We start from the raw sequence: 16,663 nt of genomic DNA, 5'->3' as shown, positions 1-16,663 counted from the left end.
TAACAGGGAGCAATGTAATATAGTGGTTTCACCATTCATATTCCCAGAGCGGTCTCTGTGGGTGTATCACCTGGGAGCCAGCTAGGAATGCAGAATCTCAGGCCCCTAAATCAGAATCTGCACTTGTAAAAGAACCCAGGTGATCTGGATGCAGATGAACCCCGGGCTTGGAATGTGGACCCTGGAGTCCAGCAGACCCAGAGCTAGGCCATTTACTAGCTGCGTGACTCTGAACACTCACTTGCCCTTTCTGGGCCTCGGTGTCCTCAGCTGAGCAACTGTTCATCCAACAGGTTGCGCTGTTCTCCAAGGAGGGGCCATGCTGTTTCTCGCTCATCTGGAATGAATGTGTGATGGTCATGGCTCCATGTGACTAGTAATGGCAGCTCTTGCTTGTGGGGGTTTTGTTTCTTATTGTTGTTCAGTCGCTCAGTCGTGTCCGACTCTTTGCGACCCCATAGACTGCAGCAGTGCCAAGGGGTTTTGTTTGGCAGCAGTCGATTCACAGGGGAGCTGCATCACTCAGTCCTGGCATCCTGGGGTTGGGGATCAACTAGGAAACAAAACTGTTGAGCATTCAGATGCAGAACCAAATACAGAAAATAAAAGTGGCCTCTTATTTTCAGCAAAACCAAATAAATATATAAATATGTCTTTGAAGTCACAGAGTAGCATTTCTATGATTTTCCAGGGAGCTAGAAATAATGAATGTAAATTGTGTCTTACCTGCTATTGCTGAGATAAAGTGTGAGACATCATCAGTATCTATTTTATTGCCTGATATCAATGAACATAAAATATTTATAAAGACACCGTGGGCTTACTAGCAAAATTAGTCTTTTTAAGCCTATTTTGCTCATAATACACTGTTTTCCCAAACTACAAAATCTACCATAATAGGAATTTTGGGGAATCTAATATTTGCATGGCCTCTACTTGCCATGCTCTTCCAGGCTTAGAAAACCAAGATAAGTCTGATTCTCCAAGAATAAGATCAAGGACAATCTGCTCCTTGAAGTCCTTGCTAGTTAACTGCCTCTGTACTGCCTTCCCAGATGGAGCTGACTTCTCCTTCTTTTGTGCAGGCTCCATCTTCTCACATGTGGTGTTCTGCCCCTTTTATTTGTGGATGTGTCTACCTCCACTTTTCAGTGAGCTGGGAGTTCCCAGAAGGTAGGGAGAAGGTCCCTGGACATGAAATAGGTGTATCAAGTGGGAGATGGTTAATATTAACACATGTTTTTTGAATGAATGGATGGATAATTGGTATGGAAATACAATCATTTAATTAATTGTTTCTCTATTTTGATTTTATGTTTACTTTTAAGTTTCTAATATCATGAATAATATTGCAGCAAACATCAGTGGAAGAAAAATTTTTTTGTATCTTGTATTATTTCTTTAAGCTAAATTTCATTTAAATTGTGGATACAAAGGCAGGGGCATTTTTAGGGCTTTTGCTGTTTTTCTGAGTGCCATTCCCATGCCCAGTATTATTGTGCCTGTTTTATTGCATCTTTGCTGGAACAGATATTATCATGTTTATCTTTGTTCATTTATAGGGAGAAATGATTTCTTAGCATTATTTCACTTGACATTTCTTTGACTGTTGGGAAGTTGGACATTTTCCAAGTGTTTCTTAGTCATTCTTCTGTGAATTGTCTCAACAAGCATATTACTTTATAGTTATATTTGATTCCCTGGGGAGAGAGAAAAATCACCGAGCTTCTACAAGTGCATAAATTCAGGATTAAATCAGAGAGAATCTGTCAGCATTGCAGAGAAGGACCACAGGCCTTTTCTCGTCCTTTCAGACAGATGGCCAGAAGCTTCAGGGGTACTTGTGGCCCTTCCACAAGCTTGTGGCTGTAAGACTCCACAGATCTGCAGTGACCAGCCGCCCTCCTGCCCTAATTCCCTTATCCGTTTCCTCGTGGCTTCCTCTCTGGCGCCCCAGTGCTCCCCATCTTCTGCTGGGGACAGAGCTCTGCTGGGAACTCAGGCCCTTGGTGATCTTCCTCCTCTGCTACCTTCTGGAGCCTTTCTTAGGGCACATCCTCTTCTTCCCATACCACCAACCTCTATGCATAGGCTTCTTTGAAACCCACAAAACCTTTTTGAGCTGAGTCCCTGTCACCACTTTCTTTCCCTACAGTGTCTCCCTGTGAGTATTAAATATCCACCATAGTTAAGGCTAAGGTCACTGTCCCTTTAGACCTTGGCAATCAGAGGGGGCTGGACATGCTTCAGATGTGTCTCCTGTGCTGTTTTTATCTCCATGTCCTTGGTACATCCACTTTCTGGTATGGGCTGTAAAGTCAGCTGACTGCGTTTTGCTCTACCACCTACAAAACCTGGGGACCTTGAGCAAATTGTTAACTCTCTCTTAGCCTCACTTTTCCTCATCTATAAAGTGGGTATAATAATATCTAACCCACAGGGTTCTTGTGAGGATTAAATGAGACAATACAGATAACATGCTTACCACTGTGCCTGGCAAGTAATAAGCACACAGGATGGGTAGGCTGCTAGTGTGGATATTACTGTCATTGCTGCTATATCATATTCAAATTGCATTTAGTCTTCTTTTCTTCCTTGCCTGTTGTTGTTCAGTTGCTAAGTTGTGTCTGACTCTTTTGTAACTCCATCTGTCCATGGGACTTCCCAGGCAAGAATACTGGAGTGGGTTGCCATTTCCTTCTCCATCTCCCTTGCCTACGGTATGTGAATGATGATACTGAATGCCTCCTAGACACAGAATGTTCCCCCAAAGTATTTTTTAAAGGCTACCTTGGGACTTCTCTGGCAGTCCAGTGATTAAGATTCCTGCAGGTGGTGCAAGTTTGATCCCTGGTCAGGGAATTAAGATCCCACATGCTATGTTGTAAGGCCAAAAAAAAAAAAAAGCTACCTTTTTCAGTGGGTACAGTACTGACAACAAACCAGGCACCATTGTAGGTAAGGGGGATTGTCTACTAGAGGAAATAAATGCTCATGGACAAGCTCTCATTGAAGACACCTCACTGTGCTTTAAATATGACTGCAGACACACACACTCACACACACAACTGGAGCCACACAAATGCCATGTGCTGAGCATTCTTTTCTTCTTGGTCGTATCAGGGTTGTACCATCAGTTGATAGTCAGAACATAGTCATCATTTTCTTTTTTCAAATTACAAACTGGGTTTTGTATAAATCCTAGTTAATTTAAGGAATCTATCTATCGAATCCAGTTTCTTACGAATGACATAAACAGTGAAGTGGTGAGAGTCACTCACATTCCTGGGCTCATGTTAGGGATTTCATCAAAATCATTTGTTACCTCTTTCTGCAAGAAGGGAGGGAGGGCGTTGTTAAACTGGAAGATCTATTCATATTTCAGAAAATCAGATCTTAAATCTTATTAGTAAGGAAACTAAGCTGTGTAGAGATGAAAGATTATGTCCCACAGGGCAGAGAGTAATCTTGGGATCTCAGGCAATCTGCAGACCTATTTGTTAACATTTGGAGGATGGTTTGTAAAGGCAGCGAGCAGAACGGGTGGCGGCAGTTAATTTTACACAAGGCTCTGCTGGTGCTGTGACACTGCCGTTAACTGTGGCTCAAAGTCCTGTCAGCTGCCGGGGGATGGAGGGTATCCCTTCTCTTTCTACCTGTGTGTCTGAGTTTTCTTTCCTTAGTGGCTGCTAACGAGGCAGACTTGGCATTCTCAGGGCTCATCACAGCAGCTCCACGAGCCAGCATGAGGAAAAATAGGTCCCTCCATGCAGACAAAGAAAAGCCAGGACAGCACCTGGGGCCTGTGATGTGTTGCTGCCATAAGAGTGATGGACCCAGCATCATTCTTGTGGGTTTTTATGCTTGTCCATTTCTGCCACATTTCAGACTCTGATAAGTGTGTGCAAATGGCCAGTCTGAGTCTTGCACACCTGGCCCAGTCCAACCAACTCACTTGGATTCAGAGACTGTCATGCTCAGAAAACGCGCTCTTTGTACCCGGACTGGAGGATGCCGCGGGAGGCTTGCTGCACAGGTCCCTGGATAACTTCACCATGGACACCAGCAAGGGGACGAGGGCACAAGGACTCAGAGGCAGGTGGGTTTGACTCATCTGTTCTCTGGGCCTGAACCACCATGTACTTGGTGCTCTGGAGCAATCCCTATGTGAAGACATTGTTTAAAGGAGGTCAGATGTCTCAGGGAAGTATGCATTCATTGGGTAATTATCAATTAATTCCACAGAGATTTCCCGAAGGCTGTCTGTGGGCCAAATCTATGCTATACCCTCTAAGGCAGATATGCCGTGTCCCCCTACTATGTTGCGCTATCTTTTGGTGGAGAAAGAGCTAGGTGATGATATGAAATTGATGAGGACAAAATAAACAAGTTGTAGTAGCCTTTTCGGGTTTGTCATGAACCAGGTACTATTCTAAACACTGTACCCATCAAAGACTTTAACCTTCACAACCCTACAAAGTAGTTTCTATTTTCTCCCATTTTGAGACTTGAACACACACAACTGGCCCTGGAATCTGCACTCCTAACTGCTACACTACTGCTGCTTTCTTTGTTGATGAATCACTTGTAATTTAATTTGCAAGGGAAAATAATGAGCTTATCAACATAACTCTACATTATAACACAATGTTCCATAAATTTTAAAATAGCCTATAAGTTGGATTGCACTAACATGGTAAGTTCTATAAATAGCACAGATTCACAGGCAGCATGTGACCAATGAAGATATTATGGGAGCTGTTCTTTGGAATGAGTGATACATCTGTTTCAGCAAGAGGAAATGGTGGTTGATTTGGATTGTGATGCATATATTATATCTTAAAGCAATTCATAGAAAATTATGCCTCCCAATTCTGTTGATGCAAATATGTATCACCATATACTGCAAACCCAATCAATAATGATGAAGCAAAACTATCTATTGCTGTGTAACAAACAACTCCAAAGCACAGTGGCTTAAAATAACAGGTATTTTGTTATTCTGTTTCACAGTTTTCTGGGTTACAAATTTAGGGCAGGGCTTGGCTGGCTGACTCTTCTCCTCTTAATGTACTCTCATCTGGACTGGTCTGAAGGCTCCAAGACTGTTTATTTACATGCCCAGCCCCCTGGTGGGGATGACTGGGATGGTGTGCTTAGCTCACTTGATAGATTAAAAGCTCAAAGAAGCCATGACTGACTCGAGGCCATCTTGAGAATGTTTTGACTGCAAAATACCCTTCCAGTGACCTGCTAGTGGACATGCCCATGAGGGGACTGGCAACATTGCATGGCAGCCAGCCTTCTCAATCGAAAGCTGAATCAGAGTCCTCAGTAATCTCTGGTACTCCTCTACTTTTAGTTTATGAATGCCAGATTTTCACAATCCTTAATATCTCGCATCAGTCAGTCAGTTCAGTTGCTCAGTCATGTCCAACTCTTTGCAATCCTATGAAACGCAGCACACCAGGCCTCCCTGTCCATCACCAACTCCTGGAGTTTACCCAAACTTATGTCCATTGAGTCGGTGACACCATTCAACCATCTCATCCTCTGTCAACCCCTTCTCCTCCTGCCTTCAATCTTTCCCAGCATCAGGGTCTTTTCAAATGAGTCAGCTCTTCACATCAGGTGGCCAAAGTATTGGAGTTTCGGCTTCAACATCAGTCCTTCCAATGAACACCCAGGACTGATCTCCTTTAGGATGGACTGGTTGGATCTCCTTGCAGTCCAAGGGACTCTCAAGAGTCTTCTCCAACACCACAGTTCAAAAGCATCAATTCTTCTGCGTTCAGCTTTCTTTAAAGTCCAACTCTGACATCCATACATGACTACTGGAAAAACCACAGCCTTGACTAGATGGACCTTTGTTGACAAAATAATGTCTCTGCTTTTTAATATGCTATCTAGGTTGGTCATAACTTTCCTTCCAAGGAGTAAGCATCTTTTAATTTCATGGCTGCAGTCACCATTTACAGTGATTTTGGAGCCCCCCAAAATAAAGTCTGCCACTGTTTCCCCATCTATTTGCCATGAAGTGATGGGACCAGATGCCATGATCTTTGTTTTCTGAATGTTGAGCTTTAAGCCAACTTTTTCACTTTCCTCTTTCACTTTCATCAAGAGTCTCTTTAGTTCTTCTTCACTTTCTGCCATAAGGGTTGTGTCATATGCATATCTGAGGTTATTGTTACTTCTCCTGGCAATCTTGATTCCAGTGTGTGCCTGCTCCAGCCCAGCGTTTCTCATGATGTTCTCTGCATATAAGTTAAATAAGCAGTGTGACACTATACAGCCTTGATGTACTGCTTTTCCTATTTGGAACCAGCCTGTTGTTCCATGTCCAGTTCTAACTGTTGCTTCCTGACCTGCATACAGGTTTCTCAAGAGGCAGGTCAGGTGGTCTGGCATTCCCATCTCTTTCATCAGAGGTTACTGATAACTTTCCATGAAAAGGGAAATCTAAGGTCTCTTATTTTAACTGTGGTCAAATATATGTAACATAAAAACACTGATCCCAGGGTACAGTGAGAGGCTTGGTGGCAAGCTGCCTGCCAGCATCCATCTCCACCTTGGTCTAGCTGCCTAAAACAGTGCGGGCAGCTGTGGCGTCCCTGAGGTTGGGGCCACCCTGGGTGATAAAGGGTTACTGGATCTGTTCAGGTGGTTGATCTCCTGGCCTGCCTTTTTCAGATGAGGCCCAGTGCTGGCTTTTTCCTAGGCTCTAAGTCCTGTGGCTTTGCCTCTGTTCTTCCTGCTCATTCTCTACTTTGTTCATCCCTGAATGTAGCTTATCTTGAGCAGAGGTGGCCCTGTGGGTAGGGCAGGCTCCCCACTTCATTCATTATTCTCCTAGGGCCTAAAACATCCTTTGTTTGCTAGAATGCTGTCTCAGCAAATTCAATTGAATGCCAGCATGAAAGCTTCCTGTTTTTAGCTGCAAGGATTAGCAGGTAAGTTATTGTGTGAAGACCTCAGGGGCCATCACAGTGGGGATGCTGGAGCAGGGCTGGCCAGCTAAAAAATGAAAGCAAACAACAAAAAATCAGGACCCACTAAAAGCAGCAGTGCTGTATACATACTACCTTAGTTTGCAGCCATCACAGTCTTGGGAAATAGGAATATTATTCTTTTGTTATAGTTAAGAAAGTGGAGGTTTTGAAAGGCTGCTTATCAAACCCAAAGAAGAGATAATGGGAGGTTCATAGGGGACCTGGGTGACTCTAGGGTCTCCTCTATGAGAGAAAGCTCCCAAAGCCGTTCCTTCCAGTGTACTTCGAATAACCAGATAGGCCTTTGATGGCATCTATGGATCTGCTACCGATAGAGCATGGGACCACCACACATACTCTGAATGATGGGAAGCTGCCTCCCAGGGGCCTCTTATCAAACTTATTGTCTTTCCCCACAGCCCCTGCCTTGGCCGAGAGCAGCTGGAGCGCCTCTGTTTGATTCAGAAGCCAACAACTTGTGACCCTCTCTCTAGGCAGCCTGCTCAGAGCATGCTCACAGGTACAGGCCAACCATCGGCCAAGTAGGGGTAAAGAAAACCTTACACATTATGCTTGGTTTTCAGTCTTTTGCCATCACTTCATTTTGCTTCTCCAATAATGTTCACAGTCTTTTTGCTTTTCCATTAATCTCAAAACTACTTATGGTTGAAAAGAGCCCTTGTTGTCCACCTTTGGCTTGGGCTGGGCACATCGATCTGAAATGTGTGAGCACTGGCCAAGATTCTGAGCACTGGTCCCATGAGAGGCATACCTGCCATGGAGAGGCATGGTTAGAAAAATGCTTCATTCACTTTTGTTACAACTCATCATGCAGTCCCAGAATATCTTGTCCCACTACTTACCAGAAAGGGGATTCCCTGGTGACTCAGATGGTAAAGAATTTGCCCAAGTGCAGGGGACCTGTGTTCAATCCCTGGAAAATTCCCTGGAGAAGGAAATGGCAACCCACTCCAGTATTCTTGGCTGGAAAAGTCCATGGACAGGGGAGTCTGGCAGGCTACAATCCATGGGGTTGCAAAGAGTCAAATATGACTGAGCAAATAATACTTTCACTTTCTCTTACCAGAAAACATATACAGGGCAGGCAGCCTCCCCCTTTGTCATATATCCTCTAGGAAGGTCCCCAGTGGGACATAAAGATTCCTGAATTAGAGAAGATATTTATATTGGATGAGCATTAAGCCCGGGGGCTGGATCTGGAATACCACCGAGTGGCTCTTTACATGACCTGTGTGCCAGTCCCATTATGGTGCCTTGTGGGAGGGAGTGATGTGGAAATCCTTGAGGGGAGGGTTACCATTTGGGGATTTTTCCATGTGCTCTGTGGTCAGCATTGGAATACCCCTTAAGGCTCTGTCTTGAGTCCCCTGCAAGACCCAAGCTGGGGGAAAACTTGCAGGGTGCCTCTGCTGGACTTTGAGGCCACGTCACCCCTGGTGGTGAGGGGCCAACAAGAGGAAGACTTTGTTGTCTCCTCTCTGTGCTCCAAATTTAGTTTTAGCTTTCATTGTCAGCAAGGTTGTACATGCTCAGTTACTCAGCCATTTCTGACTCTTTGTGACCCCATGGACTATAGTCCTCCATGCTCCACGCTTCATGGGATTATCCAGACAAAAATACTGGAGTGGGTTGCTATTTTCTCCTGCAGGGGATCTTCTCAACCCAGGGATCAAACCTATGTCTCCTCCATCTCCTTCATCGGCAGGCAGATTCTTTACCATTGTACTCCCTGGGAGGCCCTGTCAGCTAAGTCATCTCTGCTCAAATTCTGTCTTATCCTAAGACCAGTATAGAAAAAGAATAGCTGTAATAAGTCATGCAGAACAAGCACATGGCCCACCCTGCCTTGCCTCTACTTTTGATGAGCCACCACTGACCCAGTGAGCTCATCTGGTATGTGTTCAGTAATCCATGCCCAGTATCATGCATGTGCACATGCATGTGTGTGTGAAATGCTGTTCACACCTTTTGCGTTACATCTCAGATAAGTTTGGGAAAAAGCACAATGTGTGGCTTTGTTTCCATATCTAGGATCACGGAATAACAGGAGAAGGAGCTTTATAGCTGAACCAGATGGAGAAATTGTGCATGTGACTCTGAGCCGGGACCCACACCGTGGTTTTGGTAAGAGGGCCCGCAGTAGAGAAGTCCCAGTCTCTCTCTCTGTCTCTGGGCAGAAAGGAGGTGTGTACCATCTTCCCTTTAGACTTTCCTACTCCCTTTTCCTGCCTGTCCTCTTCCAATTTGCCTTTTTTCAGTGGTCACTTCTTTTTCTTCCCTTTAAATATCCCTAATGAGTAATGGAACTTTGGGGACAAAAGTTTCTTTTTAGATCCTATAAGATTTTGGAGTGCATATCTTGAAAATCTAAGAACAAGGTAGATAAACAATTTTTCACCTAACACCATTTCTTAGTATATTGAAATTCTTAGTGATGGAGAAGAATAGACAATATTTTTCACCTCTTACAATTTACCACATTTGAAGACCCCTAAAAATCTTAATATAACGTTACAAGAAATAAGGCACTGAGAGAAATTACCTGATTAAAAATCATCTTTTTCTTATCTCTGATTATGTATTGGAGCAAAATCCATGCACATTGATGGGCTTCAGCTGTGCTTCTGAAAGGGAGACAATCTACTTTTCTCCGTGTGTCACGGCAGAGTAGAAAGAGCTATTTGAAGATCAGAGGGCCTAGGTACAAATATCAGCTGCATAATCTCAAATAAATAACCTAATCTCTCTGAGCTGCAAAATCATTATCATCTTCTTTAATATAATTGGACTATAGGTTTTGTGATTAATGAGGGGGAAGATGTAGGCAAAGTCGATCCTGGCATCTTTATATCTTCTATTATACCTGGGGGACCAGCTGAAAAAGCCAAAAAGATCAAACCAGGTATGTCTTTTTAAATTGCCAGAGATGCTGCTTTAAGGAATTGCTCTTTTTCATTTTCTTGATGGGATGATTGAGATGTCTTATTCTTCCAGGAGGGCAGATACTAGCCCTGAATCACATCAGTCTGGAGGGCTTCACATTCGATATGGCTGTTAGAATGATTCAGAATTCTCCTGACAACATAGAATTAATCATTTCTCAGTCAAAAGGTATGTCTTCATCTGCTTTCAGAAGCTGGAGAGTCTTCTTTATTCTAAGGAGTGCGTCTTTACCTTCCGGGACTGGGATTCTAAGTCATGCAGGTCTTGTTTATTACTTTCCCCGTGGTAATGCCTTTGGCACAGATCAATAAACTCCGCAATTTCAGGGCCAGCACAGGCTCTACCATTGCTGGTCCTGCTGAATGGGAGAAGCCTACCTTAGTTCTTTATCAGATGCAGCCATTGTGTGTTTTGCTGCCACTCTTGTTACATGACAGGGAGGATCTTCATTCTGTCACCCAAGTCCTCATTAAAAGTGGCTGCTGTGGGATTGCTGCATAGTTGGGGCATAGGTGTGGCAGTCAAAAGGGAAGGAGATGGGGCAGGAGGCTACTCACATAACAAGCATTCTGCTCTTACTTCGTCAAGGCTCAGCATGTTACAGATCAATCAAGTGAGTAAAGTTTTTTTTTTAATGTTTTTATTCATCCTCTAGATAACTATATGACAATTATCTACTATCAAAGAACAATATTACTATGTTTATCTGGGGCAGATTTAGTGGGGGCTTGGTGAAAGTAATGGGGAGATATTTACATCTCTTTCCCTCCCAGTTACCTAGGTCCTCCACTGCTTTTTGGTTGGATGATCCTGCAGTTTGCCAGCAGACTGCCTACAAAGCAAGGCTCACACTCCGGGAGCTTTGTATAATTCCCTCTCATGTACAGCAGTGCTTCAAGCCACACCAGCCAGCAATTCTGGGTCCTAAATGTAGTTGCCCCCTTTGCCCTGCCCACTGAAAAATCTTTCTCATTCTTGCATGTGTGTACACCATCACCAGATGGCTTTCCCAGGTGCTGCAGCTCCCCCTGATCCAGAAGCTATGGGGAGTGGGAGAGGTGGCCAAGCTGGGGCCTCAGACATGTGCCTTCCATCCTGTGTTTAGAGCTGACCCAGCCCTTCCAAAGTATCAGCCGCAGCTCACTGCTTTATTGACTTTTGTACATTGTCACTGTTCTTCCCACATTATTTTAGCTCCTTGGTTTCCCTCTACACTTTCCACAGGAAAAACAGAAAGGAGAAATCAAACCATCCTTTTCTTAAATCAAGAAACATAATACAGTTGAGCTGGAGTCATTTGTGTCAAGGGTGTCTGCTAGGATTGGGGGGTGACAAGAAGTGGCACCCCAAATCTGTGAGGCTCAAAATCACAGTCTCATATTAGAATTTTAGATGATAGAGTACCCACAGTGCCTCTGAATTACATGTACTCTCATCCTGGGAACCTGTCACCTGTTAGTAACTCTGCCCGGTCACAGCTGGGGCTCCTCGACACAGCTGCTACCTTTGTTGGAGCAAGATGTTTCCACAGAGACTCCAGCTGGTCACTGTGGGCAGAGGCTTGATCGCCAGGAGTTTCTATCTGGGTGGGGTGCTACTGGGGGAGGTCCTCTAGATTGGAGGTCAAGAACAAGACAGATATCATTCCCTCAGGAGCAGTCATCACCATCTACAATAAAATGAGTTTTAATTACCCATAGAAAGTCTCCTAGCTTGTATTTCCACTAGGCAGGACATACGTTGCACAGCTTGACATTTTAATCCAATTATAAGTCCTGTCCTCATCTCTTGTTGAGGGTACGGAAGAAAATGAACAGATGCTTCCAACATTGCCAGAGGACAATGACAGTAGAATCTGAATAAAATGGCCAGAAATGAGTCGTTACTGAACGGTGGCTCCACCACTCTCTATTGAATACCTTTAGGATTGAACAACTTTTAATCTAATGCATTAAATTAAGTTCATTCATTGGATTTGGGCACTTTCTTGGGTGGTGATGAGTCTATATCAAAAGTTGTAAACTTACTTGTGTGTCTATATATCCAGATTTAAAGAAAATCTAACTGTGTTCCTTCCTCCTATATACTAGGATCTAGTTGAATCACTGATACTAACATATGAATAGTAAATACATGTATCCAGGCTCTTAGTACCAAGTACTAAGCTGTAATCTCTCTCTCCCTCTCTCTCTCCACATATAAACATCTTTCTCTGTATATAATCTCTAAGCCTCACCAACCCTGTGAACTAGTTGATATTATTTCTATTTTAGATATAAGGAAATTGAGGTCCAGAAATGTGAATTACCTTGTCCAGGGTTTTGCCTATTGATTCTTCAGTTTCTTTCCTCTGCTTTATGTCAACTCAAGGGTAAGACATGGGGTAAAAGGGAATCAGTGGCCCAGTCTTCACCCAAAAGGAGTCCACCATCAGTTAGTACAAAGTTGCTCCCAGTGACTGGACACTTTGGTCTTTGGATCATAGAGTGATTACAGGTGTGATCAGCAGGGACCCTGGAAGAGGCCAGCTCTAAGAGTGCCGCTACATGCCGGTTATGGGGTCTTGGGCAAGATTTAACCCTTTTCACTTTGCTTTCTTAGGTTTGAACTGGGATCACACCTTCCTGGTGGGTATGTAAAAGAGATGGAAAGGTACATATGTATGTGTGTGTTCGGAGCCCATCACATGACAAGAGCTTAGTAAGGGGGAACTGCCATTATAACTGTCCGTTGCTCCTGTGTTTTCACAATTGGGTCGCTTAAGCTCTATTTAAGCTTCTAGAACACATCCAGAATCCTCCCTCTACTCTAAATGCATCATCTTTCATGAGGTGCTGAACTCACACAGCTCCCAGCGGCTATGAAAGATCTCTGCGTCGTTGGAGGAAAACACGGTGCCCCACATAGAAATGCCGCCGAGACACCAGCCTTTTTCCAAGCTGTCGATTTCCTCTTGGCTTGTTTTTCTAGGTGTCTGCGGCAATACCTCAAGCGAGGAGAAGAATAGCACAGCCAATTCAGGGGTATTCTCTACAGACAGCCTGAGCAATGGACACCGGGGAAGTTTTTCATCACACGCACAGGACCGGGAGAGAAATATCGAAGAACTGGAAATGGCTCAGGCTCAGAGTTCAATGCCCAGGTTGAGGCCTCAACTGTCTGCTCTGCCGTTAAAGGTAATCATCCTCTTGCTTCACTCTAGAACCTGGAGTAAAGAGAACAGGCTGTGAAGCCCAACAGCTTTGGCTCAAAAATTCTTCTTTGTTTTCTATTTGCCACGTCAGGCAGATAGAAGTTACTTAACCCCTGTGACCCTCAGTTTTCTCATCTTCAAAATGGAAAGAAATGCTCACAGTGCATGGTTGTTGAGAAAAAATATAAAAGGGAAAAGGTAAAACTTCTAGTACAGTGCCAGGGCTCAGTGTTGGAGGTTTCAGTGACCCTGGTCACTAATTATAACTGTGGCTGGTAATGACTGGCTGCTGCCAAGGCCAGTGCAGGGACAATCAGACATCTCTCATTGTCGGCCTCGAGTTGGCCCTCAAGCTGCAATTCATTGGCTTTGCTCTTGACAACACACCAAGGAGGAAGAAGACAAAGGCTGGCTTTGGTGTGTAGAGAACTGTCTGCTTTAGCTCCCAGGCCACCACCCTCCAGCTGTGTTTCACTGACACTAGATGGAAAGGTCTCCTTGCCCCACCAGACCTCTTTCCCTTTTGCTGTGGGCCCCGTGGAGCTGTGTCAGTTGTATGTCTTCTGATTCACTCTGCCTTAAAGCCCTGTGTCTAGAACGAAACTCTGTTCTCCTTTATCTCACACACCACGACCCCAGTTGTGTGGGTTTTCCATATCAAGCAATTCTGATGCTAATGGGCTGGAATTAGCACCAGATCCCACAGGTGAAGGACTAGTTCCTCGAAATGGCTCCACTTTAGACCACAATCAAGTCGTCGGTCTCCAGGTTACCCACACTCCTGTCCGACTTGGCTGCAAACTGGAGTTCTCTGTAACCACCTCCTTGGGTTTGTTAATTTCCTAGAACAACTCACAGAACCCAGGAAAACAGTTTCATTCAGAAACGGTTCTGTTTCAAACAGAAATCAACCGTTGCTGATTTATTGTAAAGGATGTTTTTAATGGAAACAGGCATATGAAGAGATGCACAGGGTAGAGTCTAGAAGGGTTCTGAGAGCACGATCTTCTGTCCCTCTGGAGTGCGGGTTTACCATACTTCCTACATAGATGGGTTTATCAACATAGCAACTATGAATCCCATACTTTTAAAATGTTTGTGGAGGCTTCAGCACATAGATATGATGGATCATTAGCTCAATCTCCAGCTCCTTTTGCCTCCCCAGAGGATAGGGAGTTGAGTGGAGTTGAAAGTTCCAAGCTTCTAATCATGGTTTGATTTTATGGCCACCAGTCTCCATCCTGAAACTGTACAGGAAGCCAGAGTCCACTCTTTAGAACCAAAGACATTCTCCTTATCCAGAAAATTCCCAGGGATTTGAGAGCTCTGTATTAGGAAAATGCCAAAGACCAAAGACCAAATATTAGTATCAAAGATTTTTTTTAAGCTTACTTCAGCCTGTTTATTTTCTATGTGCTAAATATATTTTCTGACAAGGTAGACCAGGAAGTAGTTAAGTCAATGAGGCAGATAGGACAAAAGGCTGGGAGTATCTGTGGCCCCATCTTCTTGGCACAGTTCATTGAAAGATCCTTCCCCATTAGAAGTAGTTCAATATGGGCAGGTGTGTCTTATCACTGCCATCTCCCCAACTTTTACAGTACCTGGCATATAGTGGGTGCTCAATTAACATTGTGTGATTGGAAGGATGACTCAACATATCATGCATGTCACAGCACTGAGCAGAATGCCTGGGATGAGGTAGATAATTTTCTCTTCTGTCCTTGCCTCATGCAGTCACTCACTGTAGAGTAGAGACCCATGCAGCTACTCTCGTTAGAGATGGCTGAAGATCCTCCTGAGGTTTTCTTCTGCTGGGGAAGCTGCTATGTGTCTGGTATCCAGCATGCCCTCACTTGAATGGTGTCTTGTGTGTAGGAAGTGTCTGAATGACTTCAGCTCTTGTAACAATATTTGCATCTCAAGTAGAAACAGAAGGGAATCTATTGAGGCCATATTAGGTGTTGGGCATCATTCATACTCACTGTTAGAAGGAGATCTCTCATTCCAGTTCTGTGGATTGGGAAACAAGGCTGGAGAGACCAGGAGACAAGTCCAAGTTTCATACAAGGAATCCTCTGTTGGCCCAACTCTGAAACTTACGATTTTTTTTAGTGTGCCATTTTTTTTTCTTTATTTCCTGAGAGCGAGGGAGAGGTAAGAGATGCCATCTGCTTAGGTAGCGCCAGTGCCTTCACACCTTCTCTTTTTCTGTTTGCTTGTGGCAGGGTGCTGGTTCTTCCTGTCCTCCATCACCTTCAGAAACCAATGCCAGCGAAATTTACTTCGTGGAGCTGGTTAAAGAAGATGGGACACTTGGATTCAGCGTGACTGTAAGAATTTCTAAGAGAGTTTGAAAAGTAAATAGTTGAAAAGATGCTCATCTGGAGCCTTGGTGGGCATTGCATTGCACTCATATGCCAATCTTTGATAACCCAGTGCCCACTGGGTACAAGTAGCACACCGGAAGTGATGAACCAAGAAAATCTGTGGGAGCCTCAGTGAGGAATAGGAGTTGAAAGTGAAACTGGGGGACTGATGACAAACTTGGGATGAGCAGACACTCCAAGGAGCATGGCTGGAATTAAGGTTACACTGAACAATAAGGAGAGGATAGCAGGGTGGGGACTCAGGGACACAAGCCAAAGATGAGTGAAGTTGTCTCCAGTCATCCACAGCAGGGACACAGTGGGGCCTCATGCTCCCATGTCCAAGGCCAGGACAAAGTCAGGTTGGCAAGACTTCTATTCAGGATGGACACTGCATTTGATTCCTGAGCTCCATCTGGCGGACCCTGGAGGAGTGAGGATAAAAATTGTACATAAATGATATAATCCCACTGAATCTTTATATGTATGTACATACATGCATGGAAAAATTAGAAGAAAAAGGGTTAGATCTTTGTCTAGCGATGGTATGGACCTTAGTGATCTATTGTTAAGTTAAAAAAATAGTAAATTGCAGAACACTGTGTAGTTGAATTCTACCTTTGCATACACAGATCAACACACAAGCCTATGGGACAGGCCAAGCACCAGCCTTTTGGATCATAGCTGTATCCACCTTTGCTGGTCTCTGCTTATGGAGACACAAAGTGGTACATTGATATGATTCATTTCTGAGCACCTGCCATGGGCCAGTGCTGGGCTGGATACAGCACAACTCTCTCATCCAGCTCATACTGTTATACTTCTTATGAGTGTCTAACCTTCCTGCTCAGTGGATAATACAGCCTGAATCAACAGGTGAATATATGAGATGGTGTCACATGGAGAGGAGGTGATAGGATAGAGTCTCAGGCAGATGGGGGCTCTGAGTCAGGGAGGTTGGGAAAGACCCTTCAGGAGGGGAGCAAATGGCTGGTGAGGTTTTTTTTATTGTATTCTCCAGGGAGGAATTAACACAAGTGTGCTCTGTGGAGGTATCTACGTGAAATCCATCGTTCCCGGAGGGCCAGCTGCCAAGGAAGGGCGGATCCTGCAGGGTGAGGGATGGGCTCTGCATTCTGGGGTGT

The 16,663-nt window shown here is 44.3% G+C and overlaps 1 protein-coding gene across 2 annotated transcripts in view; it reads left to right on the top strand.

Annotated features, from left to right (window-relative positions):
• The window catches only part of FRMPD2 (FERM and PDZ domain containing 2), a 67,103-nt gene that overhangs the window by 33,284 nt on the left and 17,156 nt on the right, over positions 1-16,663 (top strand). For both annotated transcript variants that reach the window (XM_020916259.2, XM_070470993.1), the window contains exons 15-22: positions 3,889-4,099; positions 7,412-7,512; positions 9,045-9,137; positions 9,808-9,915; positions 10,008-10,124; positions 12,927-13,132; positions 15,378-15,482; positions 16,540-16,633. In XM_020916259.2, coding sequence (XP_020771918.2) covers positions 3,889-4,099; positions 7,412-7,512; positions 9,045-9,137; positions 9,808-9,915; positions 10,008-10,124; positions 12,927-13,132; positions 15,378-15,482; positions 16,540-16,633 — 1,035 coding nt within the window. The remainder of the gene's footprint in view (positions 1-3,888; positions 4,100-7,411; positions 7,513-9,044; positions 9,138-9,807; positions 9,916-10,007; positions 10,125-12,926; positions 13,133-15,377; positions 15,483-16,539; positions 16,634-16,663) is intronic.

Source organism: Odocoileus virginianus, chromosome 7, assembly GCF_023699985.2.
Source record: "Odocoileus virginianus isolate 20LAN1187 ecotype Illinois chromosome 7, Ovbor_1.2, whole genome shotgun sequence".
NCBI classification, from domain to species: Eukaryota; Metazoa; Chordata; class Mammalia; order Artiodactyla; family Cervidae; genus Odocoileus; species Odocoileus virginianus.
The sequence above is the reverse complement of the archived record's forward strand: the minus strand, read 5'-3'. Positions and strand labels throughout refer to the sequence as shown.